This window comes from Hyaena hyaena, unplaced genomic scaffold (genome assembly GCF_003009895.1).
Source record: "Hyaena hyaena isolate Hyena2069 unplaced genomic scaffold, ASM300989v1 scaffold_175, whole genome shotgun sequence".
Taxonomy (NCBI): Eukaryota; Metazoa; Chordata; class Mammalia; order Carnivora; family Hyaenidae; genus Hyaena; species Hyaena hyaena.
The window spans coordinates 1151907-1169257 of NW_024080808.1; the positions used below are offsets into that span (position 1 = coordinate 1151907).

Below are 17351 nucleotides of genomic sequence, written 5' to 3' on the forward strand. Positions count from 1 at the left end.
AGTGAATTAAATTTCTCCTGAAGACACAGAAAGTCATGATTTACCTTTTCCTTCTTTGTCATCTTGGAAAGCATGGGGGATGGGGCTCTTCGCCTATCACGTGACTGCTCTGAAGGATATGGGTCTATTCTGAATAAAAATACACTAGAAAAAAATAGTTATTTGTTTCTCTTAGAAGTTTTTCTGGCTCCAAAACCTCTCCAGTTTGGGATGGATTTGCTATGCAGGAGGAAATCTAAGGTAAGGCATTACAAGTCTCACAGATCTTCCTTGACAGGTCACATCCTGCTATCCTAATCATATTTGACAATTAATTTAATTAGCCAAGATATTTTACTGTCCAAGTTTCATATATCTGCCTCCTACAGATGAGTATCATTTTAATCTACGTTATACCAAGAACAGTCAAGAATTGTATCTTGCAAAAAATGAACTGTATCTTGCATGTATGATTTAAGAAGCTATATTAAAATTAAGACTTGTGTTTATGTGACTAAAAGGAAAATTAAAAACCATTACATGGATGTTTTTAACAACTGTTATTTTCTGAAAAGTTTTAAAGTTAGAAAGTCTTTCCAACTCCTTTATAAAATGGGGAACATACAATTACTTTCAGTTGCACTCCAGATTATGTCAAAGGCAGAGCATCCAGAAATCTTGAGACGTTAACCTCCTCAAGTTTTAGATGGATTGCTTTTCAGAATTTTTCCTAATCAACATTATTTGAAATCCTCTAGCTGATAAAAGGGCAAACATTTATATTTTTCTCAAGAGTTGAGTGAATTTTTATGTATCAACACAGATGGTATTCTAGTATTTATCATGGTGAACAGGAAGGAATTAATTTTCATCATCCATGTACTCTACAAATGTGAAGTTAAAAATAGAATTTTTGTTGATGGTCAACACTGTAGATTCCATGTTATGATTCGTTCCAAGAACACAAATTTCTATATCTTCAGTGGAAGGTGTACTTTTCAGTTGGAACAATGCTCTCAAAGAGCTTTCAGTTTGTCTTTCTCTTGCTCCTTTTGACTGCAAAGTGCAAAAGATTCCTGAACAAATTGCCTGCACATAGGGCACTGCTGAAAATACCTAACACAGCCATCACACAAGCATGTGTGTCTACACGGCAGAAGCACCCAGTTCACAGTCCCATTCTGGCAAACAACACAGTCCTTGCTATTCTCCTCAGGAGGCTCCACTTCACTTTCAGACAGTCCAGCCTTTTCCAGCAAATTTCGGTCTGTGCTTTTTTCTTCTGGAGATGAATTGCTGGAGGGCATGGAGTTACTATTTGCAGACATGAAAAGTTGCTGAAAACCAAAAAAACAAGTTTAAGGATAAACACAAATGGCAATTACTCTTTAAATCTGGGAGTTAAAAATTTGTGCTGCTCAAAATTTGTGAGTTAGCAAACCCAGTAGCAAACAACAGCTAACTTCTGTGACTAAATGAAAAACATTATCTCTTTATAAGTGGTCATTCTTTGAAACTCTGAAGACAAAAGGGACAGAGGAAGACGACAGGGTACTTACCTTAAGATCATGAAATTGACCTTGAGCCAGGAGTAAATATTGATATAATATTCTACAGGGAAGTTTATAAGTCTTATCAGGAATATGAATTACTGACACCATGGAAATCTAAAATAAAAATTGAATACCATCAATGTTATTTCATAGGCATATGAAATAAAAATAAAAGGTTGACAAATTGGAAAACTTACAATAATTTATTTAAATCACAGTCATTAAAAAGGATCAATTACTGAACAATATTTCAATATTGGCAATATTTTTGCCAGTTATTTTTAGTTATACTCACATTTATAAATTTAATGCAATCCCAACAAAAATACCAAAGAGCTTTTTCATAGTTATATGAATTAACTCTAAAATTCTCATATGGAAAAATAACACCTAAGAATAGCTAGGAAAATACTGAAAAGAAAGCCCTGCAGAGGACTGAGCCCAGTCAGATATTAAAACATACTACAAAGCCTCTAAGATTAAAATAATATGGTACAGGCACATGAACAGACAGGTGGCTAGAACAGAACTAACAGTTAAGAAACAGACCCAGCTTTCTATACAAATATGATAAAGGTGACATCTGAAATTACTAGGCAAATAGTCTTTCTAATAAAAAGTATTAGGACAACTGGATAGCTGTTTGGAAAAATATAAAATACGATGCATTTCTCATAACCATACATAAAAAATAAACCCCAAAAGCATAAGAAATCTAATTGTAAAAAAGAAAAAAAAACTATGTAAGCACTAAAAGAAAACATGTGAATTCCTTTATATTCTCAGTGTAGGGACAGACTTCCTAACTATGACATAAACTCTGAGGCAGATGCATCTGACTGTATAAAAATTTAAAACTTGTATCACAAAAAGCACCATAGGCAAGGTCAAAAGACATCTTAAGAATTGGAATAAAATATTCACAATATCCCTAACTTATGAAGAACTTTTAAATACTGAAAAAAGTGACCAAAAATCCTGTTAAAAAATGGGCAAAAGACATGAACAATCTACTCAAAAATATAAACATAGTCTTTAGCCATATTAAAAGATGTTCAGGGCATCTGAGTGGGTCAATCAGTTAAGCGTCAACTCTTGATCTCGGGTCATGACCTCATGGTTTGTGAGTTTGAGCCCCATCTCAGGCACTATGTTGATGGCGTGGAACCCGCTGGAGATTCCATCACTCCCTCTCTTCTGCCCCTCCTCTACTCATGCTCAAGCTCTCTTTCTCTCTCTCTCAAAGTAAATAAACTCTAAAAAAAAATCTTCAATTTCACTCACAGCATGACAAAATACAAAGTAAAACTTCACTGAGATATCACTTCTCACTCATTAGATTAATAGATTTCAAATGTTTGTCAATACACTCTATGGAGAAACAGTCACCCGAATAGTCATATATTGCTGGTGGAAATTTATAAAAAAGAAAAAAGAAAGGTACAATTCCAAGGGTATAATCCCAATTGAGGGGAATTTGTCAACATGTAACAAAATGACATGCCCTTACCCATCGACCGTACAACTCAACAATATGAAAATACATATGCACAGATTATTCAGTGTAAGATTATTTGTTATTGCACAATACCGGAAATTATCTGAATGTCCAACTATAGGAGATTGGCTAAGTAACTATGGTAACTATACATCCTACACACAATGGAGTGCTATGCGGCTGTGAAAAAACAAAGTGAGGAAGAGCTCTACAAACTGATCTGGAGTGGTTTCCAGGAGATATTATGAAGTAAAAAAAGCAGGAACATATCTGGTATATAAAATGTGATACCTTTGCAGTAAGAAAGAGAAAATAAGAAAAAAATATATACATGTGTATCTTCTCATCATTACAATAAGAAACATAGGAAGGATAAATGAGAAAAAAATAAACTTGGTTATCTACAAGAACTGGGGTATATAAGAATGGGAGGAAGGGATGAGAGCAATACCTGAGTATACCTTCTCTAATTTTGACTTTTAGAACTAATCCGAGTAATTTATGGACACAGAGTTTAACTATAAATCTTTGGGCAAAAAATAAGGAGAAGGCAGTTGAGCACCAAAATAATTAAATTCAGTAATGACTTATAAGCTACTGGGGGGAAAAAAGGAATTCCTGAGGCTGTATGGATAGGAAGGAAGGAAGGAAGGAAGGAAGGAAGGAAGGAAGGAAGGAAGGAAGGAAAGAAAGAAAGAAAGAAAGAAAGAAAGAAAGAAAGAAAGAAAGAAAGAAAGAAAGAAAGAGAAAGAGAGAAAGACTTGCTTATAGTAGAATACTGAGGGCTGATTGAAGGGCTGGAGTTGAAAAATAATCATTTTTGCAACCATCATGATAAAGATAAAATCTGGTAAGAATTATCAATGGACATTATATCCAGGGGGAAATTCTCATAAAGATTGGGGTATTTGCATGGTTTTAAAAGTGCCCCCCTCAACTGCTTACTATTTGCAAGGGAGGAGTAAAACTAGAACAGAGGAGAAATTTAAATAACATCTTGCCAAGAGATATCAAAATGAACATCACCAATGAGGGGAAAGAACTGCCCATGCCTGGAAAGGTACAGCCCTGAAAAGCATACATCATCACCTGTGAAGTACACTGGCTGAAAATGCACAACTACAATCTAATCATAATGAAACATAAGACAAACACAGCGAGAACTGTACTATTTTACAAAAAGGGTATATGTAACTGTATTCTTCAAAAATGCTAATGTCATTGGTTGCCTGGGTAGCTTAGTTGGTTGAGCACCTGACTCTTGGTTTCGGCTAGGGTCAAGACTTCAAGGATCAAGAGATCCAGCCCCATGTCCAGCTCTGCACTGACAGGGTAGAGCCTGTTTGGGATCCTTTCTCTTCCTCCCTAAGGCCCTCCCCAGATCCCACGCCATGCATACATGAGCTCTCTCTCCCTTTCTCTCAAAATAAATAAGTAAACTTTTCTTTTCTAAAAAAAAAAAAAATACTACTGTTGTAAAAGACAAACAGGCTATGAAAATAGTTCTAGATTAACAGAGGTTAAAGATACATGACAAATAGAATATCTGACTCCAGCCTAGAACCTGTACTGATGGGAAAAACAAGGTGTAACGAAGACTGTTAGGAAAGAATATTCAATGGACTAAAGACAGTCTCTTCAGCAAGTGGTGCTGGGAAAACTGGACAGCGACATGCAGAAAAATGAACCTGGACCACTTCCTTATACCATACACAAAAATAAACTCAAAATGGATGAAAAGACCTAATTGGAAGCCATCAAAATCCTTAAGGAAAAAGCAGGCAAAAACCTCTTTGACCTTGGCCGCAGCAACTTCTTACTTAATACGTCCCCAGAGGTAAGGGAAACAAAAGCAAAAATGAACTACTGGGACCTCAACAAAATGAAAATCTTCTTCACAGCGACGAAAACAATCAGCTAAACTAAAAGGCAACCAATGGGATGGGAGAAGATACTTGCAAACAACAAATCACATAAACGGTTAGTATCCAAAATCTATAAAGAACTTATCAAACTCAACACCCAAAAGATAATCCGGTGAAGAAATGGACAAAAGACATGAATTGACACTTCTCCAAAGAAGACCTCCAAATACTAAATGAAAACATGTCACAAGACAGTACTGTTTGATGCTGTTTTTGTTTAAAAATACATATATAAAGGTCTGCAAAGATACAAATATTCACAGTGGTTAACTTTGGATGATACAATATAGGTGATTGTGCTTTTTTCCTTCTGGCTTATCTATATTTTCTAATTCTATTTCCTGCCGCAAACACGAATTATTTGCATAATACAGAAATTTAATATAATTGAGTAAAAATGAAAAAAATTTCAAAGCCAAAATACTGCAATAACAACCTCTGCTTTTCTTAATCTACCTAAAATAACTGACTACATTGTCAAAATGTAACTTTTACTGTTACAATAGAAATGGTAGAGTTTAATATATATATATACATAGATTTAGACTATCACCCTCAGATGAAATATTGAAAAACCAAATGCTTGGCTTGCTTTTAAAATTAAGAACAGACAAAACTAATAAAACTATGCTAACAAATATGCTTTAGTTCCAATATTAGAACTGATCTGAGAGTTAAGAAATGAGAAGCAAGATTAACAGGAAAAAGGGGGAGGGAGTCTGATAAGAAGAAAAGACCCCGGGGGGAGGACCCAGGCAGGGAGACTTTAAAAGGAAAAGTGGGGCTCCTGGGTGGCTCAGTTGGTTAAGGGTCTGACTCTTGATTTGAGCTCAGGTCATTAACTCATGGTTTGTGAGTTCAAGCCCCACATCACAGTATGCACTGACAGTGTGGAGCCTGCTTGGGATTCTTTCTCTGTCTCTCCCGGGGTCGCTCTCTCTCTCTCTCTCTCAAAATAAACAAACATTGAAAAAAGTAAATAAATAAAAGGTAAAAAGAAAATGCCTATTAACCCTTGAGGGTCTGATGCCGGCTACCCTGTGGGAATGCGTTTCCCACATGTACAGCTGGGCCACATAGTTTTCATTCCAGTTGGATCAGGGACCTGATAGCAAATTTTCCCTATTTATACTGCCATTGACCTGTACACTGGGAAGTGATTAAAACAGTAAATTCTATGTTATATATATTTTAACATATACACACTCTCTTCAGACTGAGGAAGAAAGTTAGAAAACGAAGGCTCTGAGTACCTTAAACAGATAGAGAGCACCCTCGGTGAGCGGAAAAGAAACCAAAAGGAGAAGCTGGGAGGCAGGTGACAGATCTGACCCTATCTGTTCTGAGTGAGAGGAAGGAAGTAGGGAAGCAGAGAAGACATGGGGGACACAGTGGTGACAGAAGGGTTACCTTGCCAGGGTGGGCAGGATAAAGAACAGAGGCTGGAAACATGAAACACCAACCTCCCAGTTCTTATTTATCTTCAACTGGAAAGAGTTGGGGGAGGGGGGAGGGGGAGAGGGCGAAAACCAGAGGATCTCTCCTATGCACTCCTCACTGCTCCTGTACATTCAACTGACTTCCTGTCAAGCTCTCTGAGACTCACTAACATTGCTTGATATGGCTTTTTTTCCCCATTCATCAAGTTTAGTGAGCACCTACTGTGTTCTAAGCACTGTATTATTAGGTTGTGGAAACATACCGCTATTAGTATTACTTATTTAGAAAAACTAAACTGACTTCAGTTCAGTAGAACTTCAATTTGGTAAGACTAAAATCCCAAACTGTGTATCAGCAGGGTATAGATTCCTCAATAATAAGGGTCTGCACCTTCCGAATGCAAGAAAATGTACGCTTGGAGATAATCCTTAAGGAGATATTCCTTTAAAAATAATTTTTTTTAAAGGTACTTGGCACAGGACTACAAAGGCTTAGGACATCAAGTCCTGGTTCCACCTCTTCCTGAATGACTGGGATTTTTCTGCAGACTCTATTTCAGTCTTTATAAGAAGAATATTGGTCCTAACATATAAGGTTGTTGGAAGCAGTAAATCAGCTAATGTTAGTGAATACACTGTGTATATTACAAGTATCATAAACTGTTACCGTATCTTAATCAACAAACATAACTATATCATGCACTTCAGAAAAGTAGCAAGTTGTGTATAAGGGCATTCTTCTCATGAAAGGATTTCACCAAAAGTTTATTTCCTGTATAAGCCTCTACCGTACTTAGAGGAATGTCAGGGCTCAGGTCCTCTTAGATCACTAAGATGATTTTATCTTCCCAGTAGGGACAAACTACCAGACTAAAGAAATAATTAGCACATAATGAGAAATGGAGATTACTAGAATTACTGAAAATACAGGAACCAAATACATATACGATGTAGGTGCAGCAGAGGCTACGACGGAAACAAGGTGCTGTTAAGCATGCAAAGAGGCAACACTATTTTAAAATCGAGCACTGCAGATGGTTACAATGCTTATCTACTCAGTGTTAAAAATATTAAGAATAAACACGCTTCCTGACTTTATCTACCTAGCAAACATATGGATTATCGAATAAAATTAATTCAACTATAATGTAACTTTTATTTTCTAAGTAATTATCATATTCTTGTAACTCCTATGGAAAAAACAGTCATACTCTAAAGGAGCTGTTCTATGTATAAAAATCATACAACAGTATTTCCCATAGATTCCGTTTTCAAGAAAAGTGTGTCTGGGCCAAATGTATAGCCTCAAGAATGAAAACAAAACTTTGTCTATTTGCCAAATAATGATGACCCATCATCCAAATCACTTGAAGGAATGTTTCCAGAATTTTAAAATTACTTACAATATCATAAATTTCTCGGTCATTCTCATCAGCTAGCGTCAACACTGCTACCAATGGATAGCGAGATCTGGGCACTGTACCAAAGTCTTCAATTTTAGTGTCTCTTGGTAACTGGCAATATATTTCTTCTTTGCTGTCCTTTTTAATACTTTTTGAAGATGTAAAGGTAAATTGCCACTATAATCAAAAATACAGCAATACACCAACAGTAACAGTAACTTAGAAAAGAGTTTATTTTATCCATAAAAAGTCTGATGTCTAAAATGTTCATTTGTTAGTGGATATATGAGATAAAAGGATACAAATACTGTTCTTGATAAAGATATTCACTATACAGAGCATCTTCCAGTGCTTGGGGAGTACTTATTCGGAAGCAATAAAAGTGCTTCTGTAGAGCTCCATATAATTTTTGAACACTGCACCCCCAATAGCATGTAAGGAGGCTATCTTCAAGGCAATCTGTTGTCAAAGTTATGCCAGCTGTAGAAAACAAAGACAAAGAGAAGACAAAGACAAGAAAATTACCTAATGTAATTCCTAATACAATGGTACACAGTGAATAACAAAAGCTTCCTTTTGGATGCTGGCCAAGTTGGTGGCATAAAAGAACTCATTAAAGGGCATGTGCCTGTAAATGAAGGAACTAGTCCCTGAACAAGTGACATAAAGACTTCCACGTCTACACAATTTTGAAGCACCATCAGTAAACTCTTTATTATTTACACACTTATACTTAGAAATGATCAAGTTAATTTTGTGTGTGTGACTTAAAGACTTCTCTCACACACAGTTTAACAACTGAAATATAGTTCACTATTGATAACCTACCACTTTAATAGCATATAAAATCCTAAATACAAGAAATAGTAGCACTGTCTCCAAAAGTGGATTATGCAACCTTCAGAGCAGAGCTGTCTCGAAAGTGGGCACATGTAACTCATGGGGTCCACAAGATGACCACTGAAGCAGGAACAAATATTAAAAAGAAATCAAGCCTTACTACTATTAATATACACACTGACAACATTAATATACATATACTCTATCACACAGTTAATGTCCCACGTAACATGCAAAATATCCTAGGGAAAGAGTGGGGATTCCAAAACATGAAGGGCTTTATAGCAATGTCCTCATTCATTTGTTTGCTTTCAGCATAAAAAAATATTGTTATTTGAATAAACCTGATTAAGTGGACAAATAAATGATAAGCAGACCTACAAATTATATCATTTTACTTATTTATTAAACACTTCATAGGACTTACTGTGTGCCACCTGTATGATTTTTTTTCCCTTGCTTATGGCAGTTGCAGCAATATCAAGTTCAAGGGCAGCAATATCTAGTGTCTTCTACAGCTGTTAGAGGAAACTGCCGTATCTGGTGCTCGGTGGCAGTGGTGGACTTAACTAGATCAAAAGCACATGGTTCAAGAGGGACCTGGGTGGCTTATTCGGGAAGCGTCCAACTTTGTCTCAGGTTAAGTAAGATCTCGCAGTTAGTGAGTTCAAGCCCCACACCAACAGCTCAGAATCTGGAGCTCGCTTCAGATTCTGTGTGTCCCTCTCTCTCTGCCCCTCCCCCACTCGCGTTCTCTCTCTTTCTCCAAAATAAACAAACACTAAAAATTTTTTTTTTAAGTACATGGTTTAGGGCATTGTTCTTGGCTGAATAGCTTTGGTCTCTGATTCTGGCTCTCCAAACTTACTGGCAATTCTGGTAAGCTACCCTGTATCATTTTATTGAGGTCATTTCTGTTGCTTTAATAGGAATTCTGATTAATACATTATGTATTTTTTATTTTATTTATAATTTTTAGATACATATTTATTTTTACTGTTTATTTTTTGGAGAGCACCAGCTGGGGAGGGGCAGAGAGAGGGTACAGAGGATCCAAAGCAGACTCTGCACTGACAGGCTGACAGCAGTGAGCCTGATGTGGGGCTGGAGCTCACAAACCACCAGATAATAACCTGAGCCGAAGTCAGACTCTCAACTGACCAAGCCACCCAGGTGCCCCATTATGTATTTTTTGAAACATGATCAAGATTAAGTGTTGGAAGGATATACACAAACATAAGATTTTCTACAGGATACCAAAAATTGAGTTTTTCACTTTCCCTCTCAGTAATTAGTAGTATGTACATCGAGTCTCAGATTTAGAGTACGTATACTAGCAGCGACATAGGATAATTTCTAATAATAGTTAGGCAAAAATTTTAATTGGCAGGAACTTTGCATATGTAATTGCAACAGAATTTGATTTCAATGTTTTATATGATTCCAATCATCAGGTATTAATCAAAGAATGGGAAATTTGGGGGGCCTGGGTGGCTCAGTCGGTTAAGTGTCTGGCTCTTGATTTTGGCTCCGGTCATGGTCTCATGGTTATGAGATTGAGCCCCATGTTGGACTCTGCACTAAGTGTTGGAGCCTGCTTGGGATTCTCAATCTCTCTCTCTCTCTCTCTAAATAAATATATAAAATAAAAAAAAAAAAAGAATGGAAATTTTAATTAGCTATTATTTTTCAATTATCTATTAAATAGCTGAAGAAAAACATTCCATCAATACACATTTAAATATATATTTATATATTAAATCTAATATGCATTATATTAATTTACATATTATAATAAAACATATATCAATGTTAATATATACCATTTATATTATGTTACATAACAATGCTTGTATGTTTGAAGTTAATATATGTTAAAAATCATACATCCTTTTCTTTATGTCACAACAGAACCAGAGGACATGAAGTAAGGAAAGACGAAGTAGGTAAGAAAGGGAAAAATAGAAAAGGCATATAAAAGAAAGTGAAAAAAAAAAAAAAGGAACCCAGAAAATGATTTAATATTCTTGGAAAAAATGTGAAAAATGTGAAAAGATGTATCTATACAGCACTAGTTTTTTCAAAATGCAGGAAGTTAACCAAATGCCCACTGATAGGGGATTAAATGAATAAAATGTGAAATGCTCTATGATGAAGTACTTTGTAGCTCCTAAAAAAGAACTGAAGCATAGCAAAATATCTGTATCTTCTACTGTGGGATGATCTTCAGAATCTATCGTTAAGAGAAAAAAGCAAGGTGCAGGAAAGCTTACAGCGTAGTACTATTTATCTCACAGGAGGGGCATCCATATCCACGTGTGTGTTTACACTAACAAACAACCATGGAAGGATAAGCCCTAAAACTTATAAAACTACCCAGTTTATTTGCTGTGTAAAAAGAACCAGAGCTCCAGAGACTCAGAGCTGCATAAAAGACTCGTTAACACACCGAATATACTTGACTAAAAGGGGCAGAGTGTCAGAGACCACTGACAACCGGATACTAAGCAGACTTCAACAGAGTGTGTCTCTGAAGTTAATATTTTAAGTTCGTGAGAAAGAATAGAATCTATAAATTCCACTCTCCACAATCTTTCCTAAACTTGCCCATGACACAGACTGAGAAGATAATGTACTGATTTACACTAACTGATGTCAGTTCAAATCCCCCCGGGGCAAAGCTGTTCTCCCTATAGTTTTTCTCATTTGTTCTGCAGACAGTTCTCATTCTTACATTTTCTTAGTCTTCTAAGATTCAGTGCAAACACAATGCCATCTCAGATCAAGAGCAACAGCAGACTTGGAACGCAGCCTTAGAGCAGAAAACTCTGAATCTAAACCAACCGAAGCAGCATGGGGGATATTTCTCCCAGCCTGCCCTAACCTGTAACAGGCAAAGAAAGCCCAGCATAAGAGACAGTCTTGCAAAAAAATTGAGCCATTAAAAAAAGGAGAAACAGGGGCGCCTTGGGTGGCTCAGTCGGTTAAGCATCTAGCTTCGGCCCAGGTCATGATCTCACGGTTCACAACTTCAAGCCCCGCGTCAGGCTCTGTGCTGCCAGGTTAGAGCCTGGAACCTGCTTCAGCTTCTGTGTTTCCATCTCTCTCTGTCACTCCTCTGCTCACGCTCTGTCTCCCTCTCTCTCTCTCAAAAAAATAAATTAAAAAAAAAAAAAAGAAACAATAGAACAGAAAAGCCACAAACTTTCTTGAAGAGAATCCCTGAGAAAGAAGAACTAATGTACAAGGTGATCATGCTGAGGGTAATAAATCTGGAGTGATGGGAAATGAAAATCTTACATTGGAGAGAATAGAAGTTCACAAATTCCTTCCAAAATGCAATGTGTGTCATATTGTCTACAGGGTAAATAAGCCAGAATACAAGGAAACTGTTACAAAGGAACAGGAGAATTTCTGGCCCAAATGAATTCAACTCAACTAACATATCCATAAAACCTTTTACACTGGGGACATGGAAACACTGTAAATCCAAACACAGTATCACCACAGTATCCAAACAAAAGAAATCCCAGCAACCCATCCATAGTAAAGAGAGCTAAATGACTATGATTAAAATGGAGTTTCATTCACTTTCAAGTAAATCAGATCTCCAGGTAGTCCCCTTCCCTCCCCTACGTGCCCAGCACCTTGGGGACAGTGGTGAAAAAGGACCTGGGTTTGTTTGTTTTTTTAATGTTTATTTATTTTTGAGAGACAGAGAACACAAGCCAAGGAGGGACAGAGAGAGAGGAAGACAGAGAATCCAAAGCAGGCTCCGCCCTGTCAGAGCGAACCCCAATGTGGGGCTCAAACCCATGCACCCTGAGATCACGGCCTGAGCCAAAGTCAGATGCTCAACCAACTGAGCCACACAGGTGCCCCAAGGACCTGGATTTTTAAACTATCTACACATCAAATGAAATAACCTTGTAAAATGTCACAATTATTGCCGAGAATATTATTTTAATGTCCTGGTTAGACATCTTTAATGATATCCACTGTCTACAGTTTAAACAAATGAATTCTATTCTGTTGAATATAATTCCCTCCAAAATCCCTCTCCTTATTTCCCCATAAAAGACAGATAATCAGTGATGGGTACTGGTATTTTAAAAATTAAAATACTTCAAGAAGCATGCTATAAATCCAAACATCAAAAATGTTTTTTGTGTACTTTGGTAATGCTATTGCTGGTTAGTGACTGACAGGTCTTCTATTCAATGGATATCTTTTCATTTGCTTCTAACATTTAGAGGGGGACTATTTCTGCCTACAAGGAAAACTAATGGATTTCCTCAAACTTTCTAGCTCACAAGTGTGTTTGCTTGGTAACAATAAATCAGTTTTTACTTTTTCAGCGTTTCCAGGCTTGTGGAACTGTGTGGTGGGAAGGACGGCTTTGTACTGGTAGTTTTTTGGGTCAGGAGTCTTGCTTAAGACCCAGATATGACACTGAAGCAGATCCAAGTGCCTGGCCACAGAGGTCAGAGGTCACCAACCTACCACTGTTCTTATTTTCTTATTTTTATGAGTTTATGTTTTTTGAAAGAGAGAGAGAGAGAAAAAAAAAAGAGAGAGCGAGAGCAGGGGAGGGCCAGAGAAGAAGAAAGAGAGTCCCAAGAAGGCTCTATAATGTCAGTGCAGAGCCCAACACAGGGCTTGATCCCACAGACTGTGAGAGCATGACCTGAGCCAAAACCAAGAGTCAGAGAGTTAACCAACTGAGCCACCCAGGTGCCCCTGAACTAACTACAACTGTTCTGTACCTTTTAATTAGGCATGTTTTCTAAACAGATTAATTTTCTCTGTCATATCTTTTTTTTTTCTTTTTTGAGAGAGAGAAAAGGGAAAGTGCACACGTGAGTTGGGTAGGAGCAGAGGGAAAGGGAAAACTCTTAAGCAGGTTCCAAGCCCAGCATGGAGCCTGATGTGGGGCTTGATCTCATGACTGTGAGATCACTATCTGAGGCAAAATCAAGAGTCAGACGCCTAACTGACTGTACTACCCAGACACCCCTTTTTAAATTTATGTATTTATTTATTTACCTGTGTCATACCTTAAACACGCTTTTCCCTAATGAAAAATGTCAGAATGAACCCCTTACCCACCGTGAGAGGGGAAAAAAAAGAGGTCCTTAGTTCTCTTTAATTCATAGGCTAATAGTATAAAATTTACAGCTAAGGCAGAATAAGAAACTTTGTACTTTTTCATTACAAATCAATATTTACTTAAGGTTGATAATCCCTATCGACTAAGTATGCTGCTTTTCAACAAGTGATTCTGGAAGTTATAGACAGGAAAATGGCTATACAGGAAGGGTCACAGAAGTTAAGGGAGCAGGGTGTCAAGAAGGAAGGATTGGTCAACTCTGTGAAACTCTGCAGAGATAGTGCTAACTCATGTCTACAAAGTGTCGACAGGATTTTCTGACTGCAGAAGGGCAAGGTTGTGGGGGACAGAAGTGGTCATCAGCGACCTTGGGGAAAGCCATTTCAGTAAAGGGATACAGACAAAAATCAGACTGCACTGATCTGTGGAAAGTGAAGCAGGCTAAGGGAAGAAGGCAAATGCAACTGGCTTTTGAGAAGCTTGGCTATGAAGGGAAAAGAAAGGGGACAGGATATACAACAGGGTTAAAAGCTGAGAAAGGCTGGGGTTATTTGTTTTTAAGATCCCAGAAATGTGAGCAAGTGTAAAAGGTGACAGGGTCTCAGCCTAGAAATCTTTGTAGAACTATGGAACTATACCCTGTATCTCAGCTGCTAAAAAAGCATTTCAAAATCCAGAAGTTCAAAACTGAATTCATTACCTTTCTTCCAGAACCTGCTGTTCCTCCTGTACTATTTATCCTGGTAATAGGATCTGTCTCTGGAGGGCCCTGCAAAGAACCGGAGTCTTCCCCCCACTCTTCTCTCTTACCTGTCCCACCCTGTGTTTTCTCTGTAACAAACTATCGATTGTTTCTCTAACGGATTATTCTGTTTCTATCTCAGTGCTTTGTTCATGCTTCTCCCTCTACCTAGAATTTCTCCCAACCTCATGAGATAAACACCTACTTATCTTTGAAGACTCTACTCAAAAAAAAAAAAAGGAAAGCAAAAGAAAAAAAAAAAATAAGACAGACTCAGCACATTCTTTATGAGGCTTTTCCTTATGCCTGCCTCCCCACCTCAGCAAACTTAACCGTTTCTTCTTTCCTCCCTCCTTCCCTTTCTCTTTCTCTCTCTTTCCTCCCTTCCTGTCTCTCTTTCCTTCCTCCCTCCCTCCCCCTTTCTTCCTCCCTCTTTCTTTCCTTTCTATTCTTTTTTTCTTTTCTTTTCCTCTATGTTTCACTCCAGTGGTTCCCAGATAGTCTAGCAGACAACTTACTTTTCCAAAAAGCACAGAAGCAAACATCATCTATTATTACCATCTCCCAAAATAACATTTTATACCAAAATAACTTATACCCAAAATACCACAATCTCAGATTAAAAAGTTATTCTTCAGAAAGTTAGCAACCTTACATTCACTGTGTTTCTACCACACCATCTGTTCATTTCTCACTGCACTGAAGACCCATGAAAACAGCAGTGCAACAGACTTATCTTATTAACATCTGTGATACTTTATTTTCACACAAATGCCTCAGTTTGCTAGTTGGTAAGTTCCTGAGAAGCAAAGTTTGTGAATAATTAGTCTCTGTATCTGTAGTATTAGTATAGCTCCTAGAACAAAACAGGTGTTCAATAAATACTTATTAAGTCCAAAGAAGAGAAAGCAATAAAGAAAAAAAAATTAATGTGCTGAGAAAGGGGCATAGAAAGAAAGAAAAAAATCTCTGGAAAACAGTCACCAACTTGTAATTGAAGCTGAAGATGGATTAGTGATCTCTAAGCCAAAAGGATTCTTGACTTGTCTCATTTGCTTTTTGAAAACTCTTGTGTTGAACTGAGTCTCTTCCGAATTTCTCAAAATTACTGGAACATCCCAACCAAACCTGAAGAAAAATAAAAATAAAGTAATACATAATTCTAGCAAATGGTGAAACTTTGTTCTATGTGAAGTATATTGTGCTTTATTAGTTTTCCCTTTTAACATAAGCATCACAAAAGAGATTGTTATTCAATTTATATTACAGAATTAATCTAGAATTGAGGGATTAAAGGGCCCGTACATAATTGCAATGCATTCTTCAGCTGGCTGAACTGACATACTCTTGAAGACAAAGAGTTCTACTGTTAATATTACTGTTGATAACAAAGCAGTAGTCATTATAGATAAATTGTAACTAACAGCAAAAATGTAAGAATTATTGAACTTTTTACATGACACAAAAATCAAATTCATATTTAATATGCAGACTATTTGACATTATTAATGGGACAAGAGAACCTTTAAATACCAAATATAGCACTTCATTTATATAACATATTTCCTACTTTTAAATTTCATGTAAAAATGTGATAATGCATAGTAAAAGGATTAGAAGGAAAATGAAAGGGACTAAACTCAATCCCTCATAAAACTAGAAAGCAGCTAAGTTTATTCAATTAAAAAAAAATAAAATGACTACACACAAGCCAGAGGACTTTAGGTTAAGATGGCACCATTAAATACCTACTTTGACGTTCTCTCTTCTCTCCACTTAACAGTGATAGATAAAAGATAAACAGAGAAATCAGAGAGACCCCATTGAAATGAGAAAACAAACTGTGGTGTGTTTAAACAAAGGAATAGTCGTACTCAGCAATGAAAAGGAATAAATTATTGCTACAGCCACATGGATAAATCTCAAAAACAACATGCTGAGGCAAAGAAGCCTCACACAAAGAAGTACATGTTATATGATTCCGTAGTGTAAAATTGTAGAGCGGGCAAAACAAATTGATGGTAGGAAAAAAACAAAAAAACAAAAAAACAGGGCAATGGATGTTTGTGGGGGTGGGCGAGGGGGAGTTGGGGGAAGGGAGGAGTGTGGACTGACCAGGAAAGGACATAAGGAAACTTTCTCTGGTGATGGCAATGTTGTATATCTTGGTAGTGGTTTGAGTTGTATAGATGATGTGTTTTAGAACACTGAAGATTTATACATTTCACTGTGTGTAAATCTACTTCAAAAGAAAAAAAGGAACTACCAACAAAAAAAAATGGTGAGCTCTAGCTAATAATACGCAATGCTTTAGTATTTACGGAAAGAGTACCAACTTACTTTGAAGCGATCAAAAGTAAGATTACAAATAATAATAAAGGCTCGATAGCAAAATGTTGATTGTAGAACCTAAGTGACGGGCATATGTATGTTCATTGTATAATTTTTTCAAGTTTTCTGTATGTTTGAAAATTTTAATAATAAAATGTTGGGAAAAAGAGACTTAGTTGGGTTCAAGAACAAATCTTTATGACTCTGCAAAGGGAAAGAAATATAAAGTGATGAGTAAGGAGGATGCCATAGTTTGATGGGTCCTGAGTCTCTGCAGCAGGCAGGCCAGTAAGCCTTCACATTGTTAAGAACCTTATAGGCTGTCCACTCAAGGCCAGAGCCAGGGCCAGGTTCATAACTTGAATCTAGAAGCTGGTAGACCAATATCAATATCAATGTGTCATCATATGACCTGGTCGCTGACTAGGGGCATCTGGTTGAAGGCACTGTAAAAGGTTAAATAGCAAGGGTGATGACAAGGGGGGGTGGAGAGGGGATTCTACTAAAATTTAGGTCACAAAACAAATTTTT

General features: G+C 37.0%; 1 protein-coding gene across 1 annotated transcript in view; it reads right to left on the reverse strand.

Moving 5' to 3' along the window:
• Positions 1-616: 616 nt before the first annotated feature.
• Positions 617-17351, reverse strand: part of CGRRF1 (cell growth regulator with ring finger domain 1) — a 28612-nt gene continuing 11877 nt past the window's right edge. The window contains exons 2-6 of the mRNA XM_039240450.1: positions 15478-15617; positions 8100-8277; positions 7798-7945; positions 1539-1646; positions 617-1316 (exon numbers count right to left, since the gene is read on the reverse strand). Coding sequence (XP_039096381.1) covers positions 996-1316; positions 1539-1646; positions 7798-7945; positions 8100-8277; positions 15478-15617 — 895 coding nt within the window. The 3' untranslated portion in view covers positions 617-995. The remainder of the gene's footprint in view (positions 1317-1538; positions 1647-7797; positions 7946-8099; positions 8278-15477; positions 15618-17351) is intronic.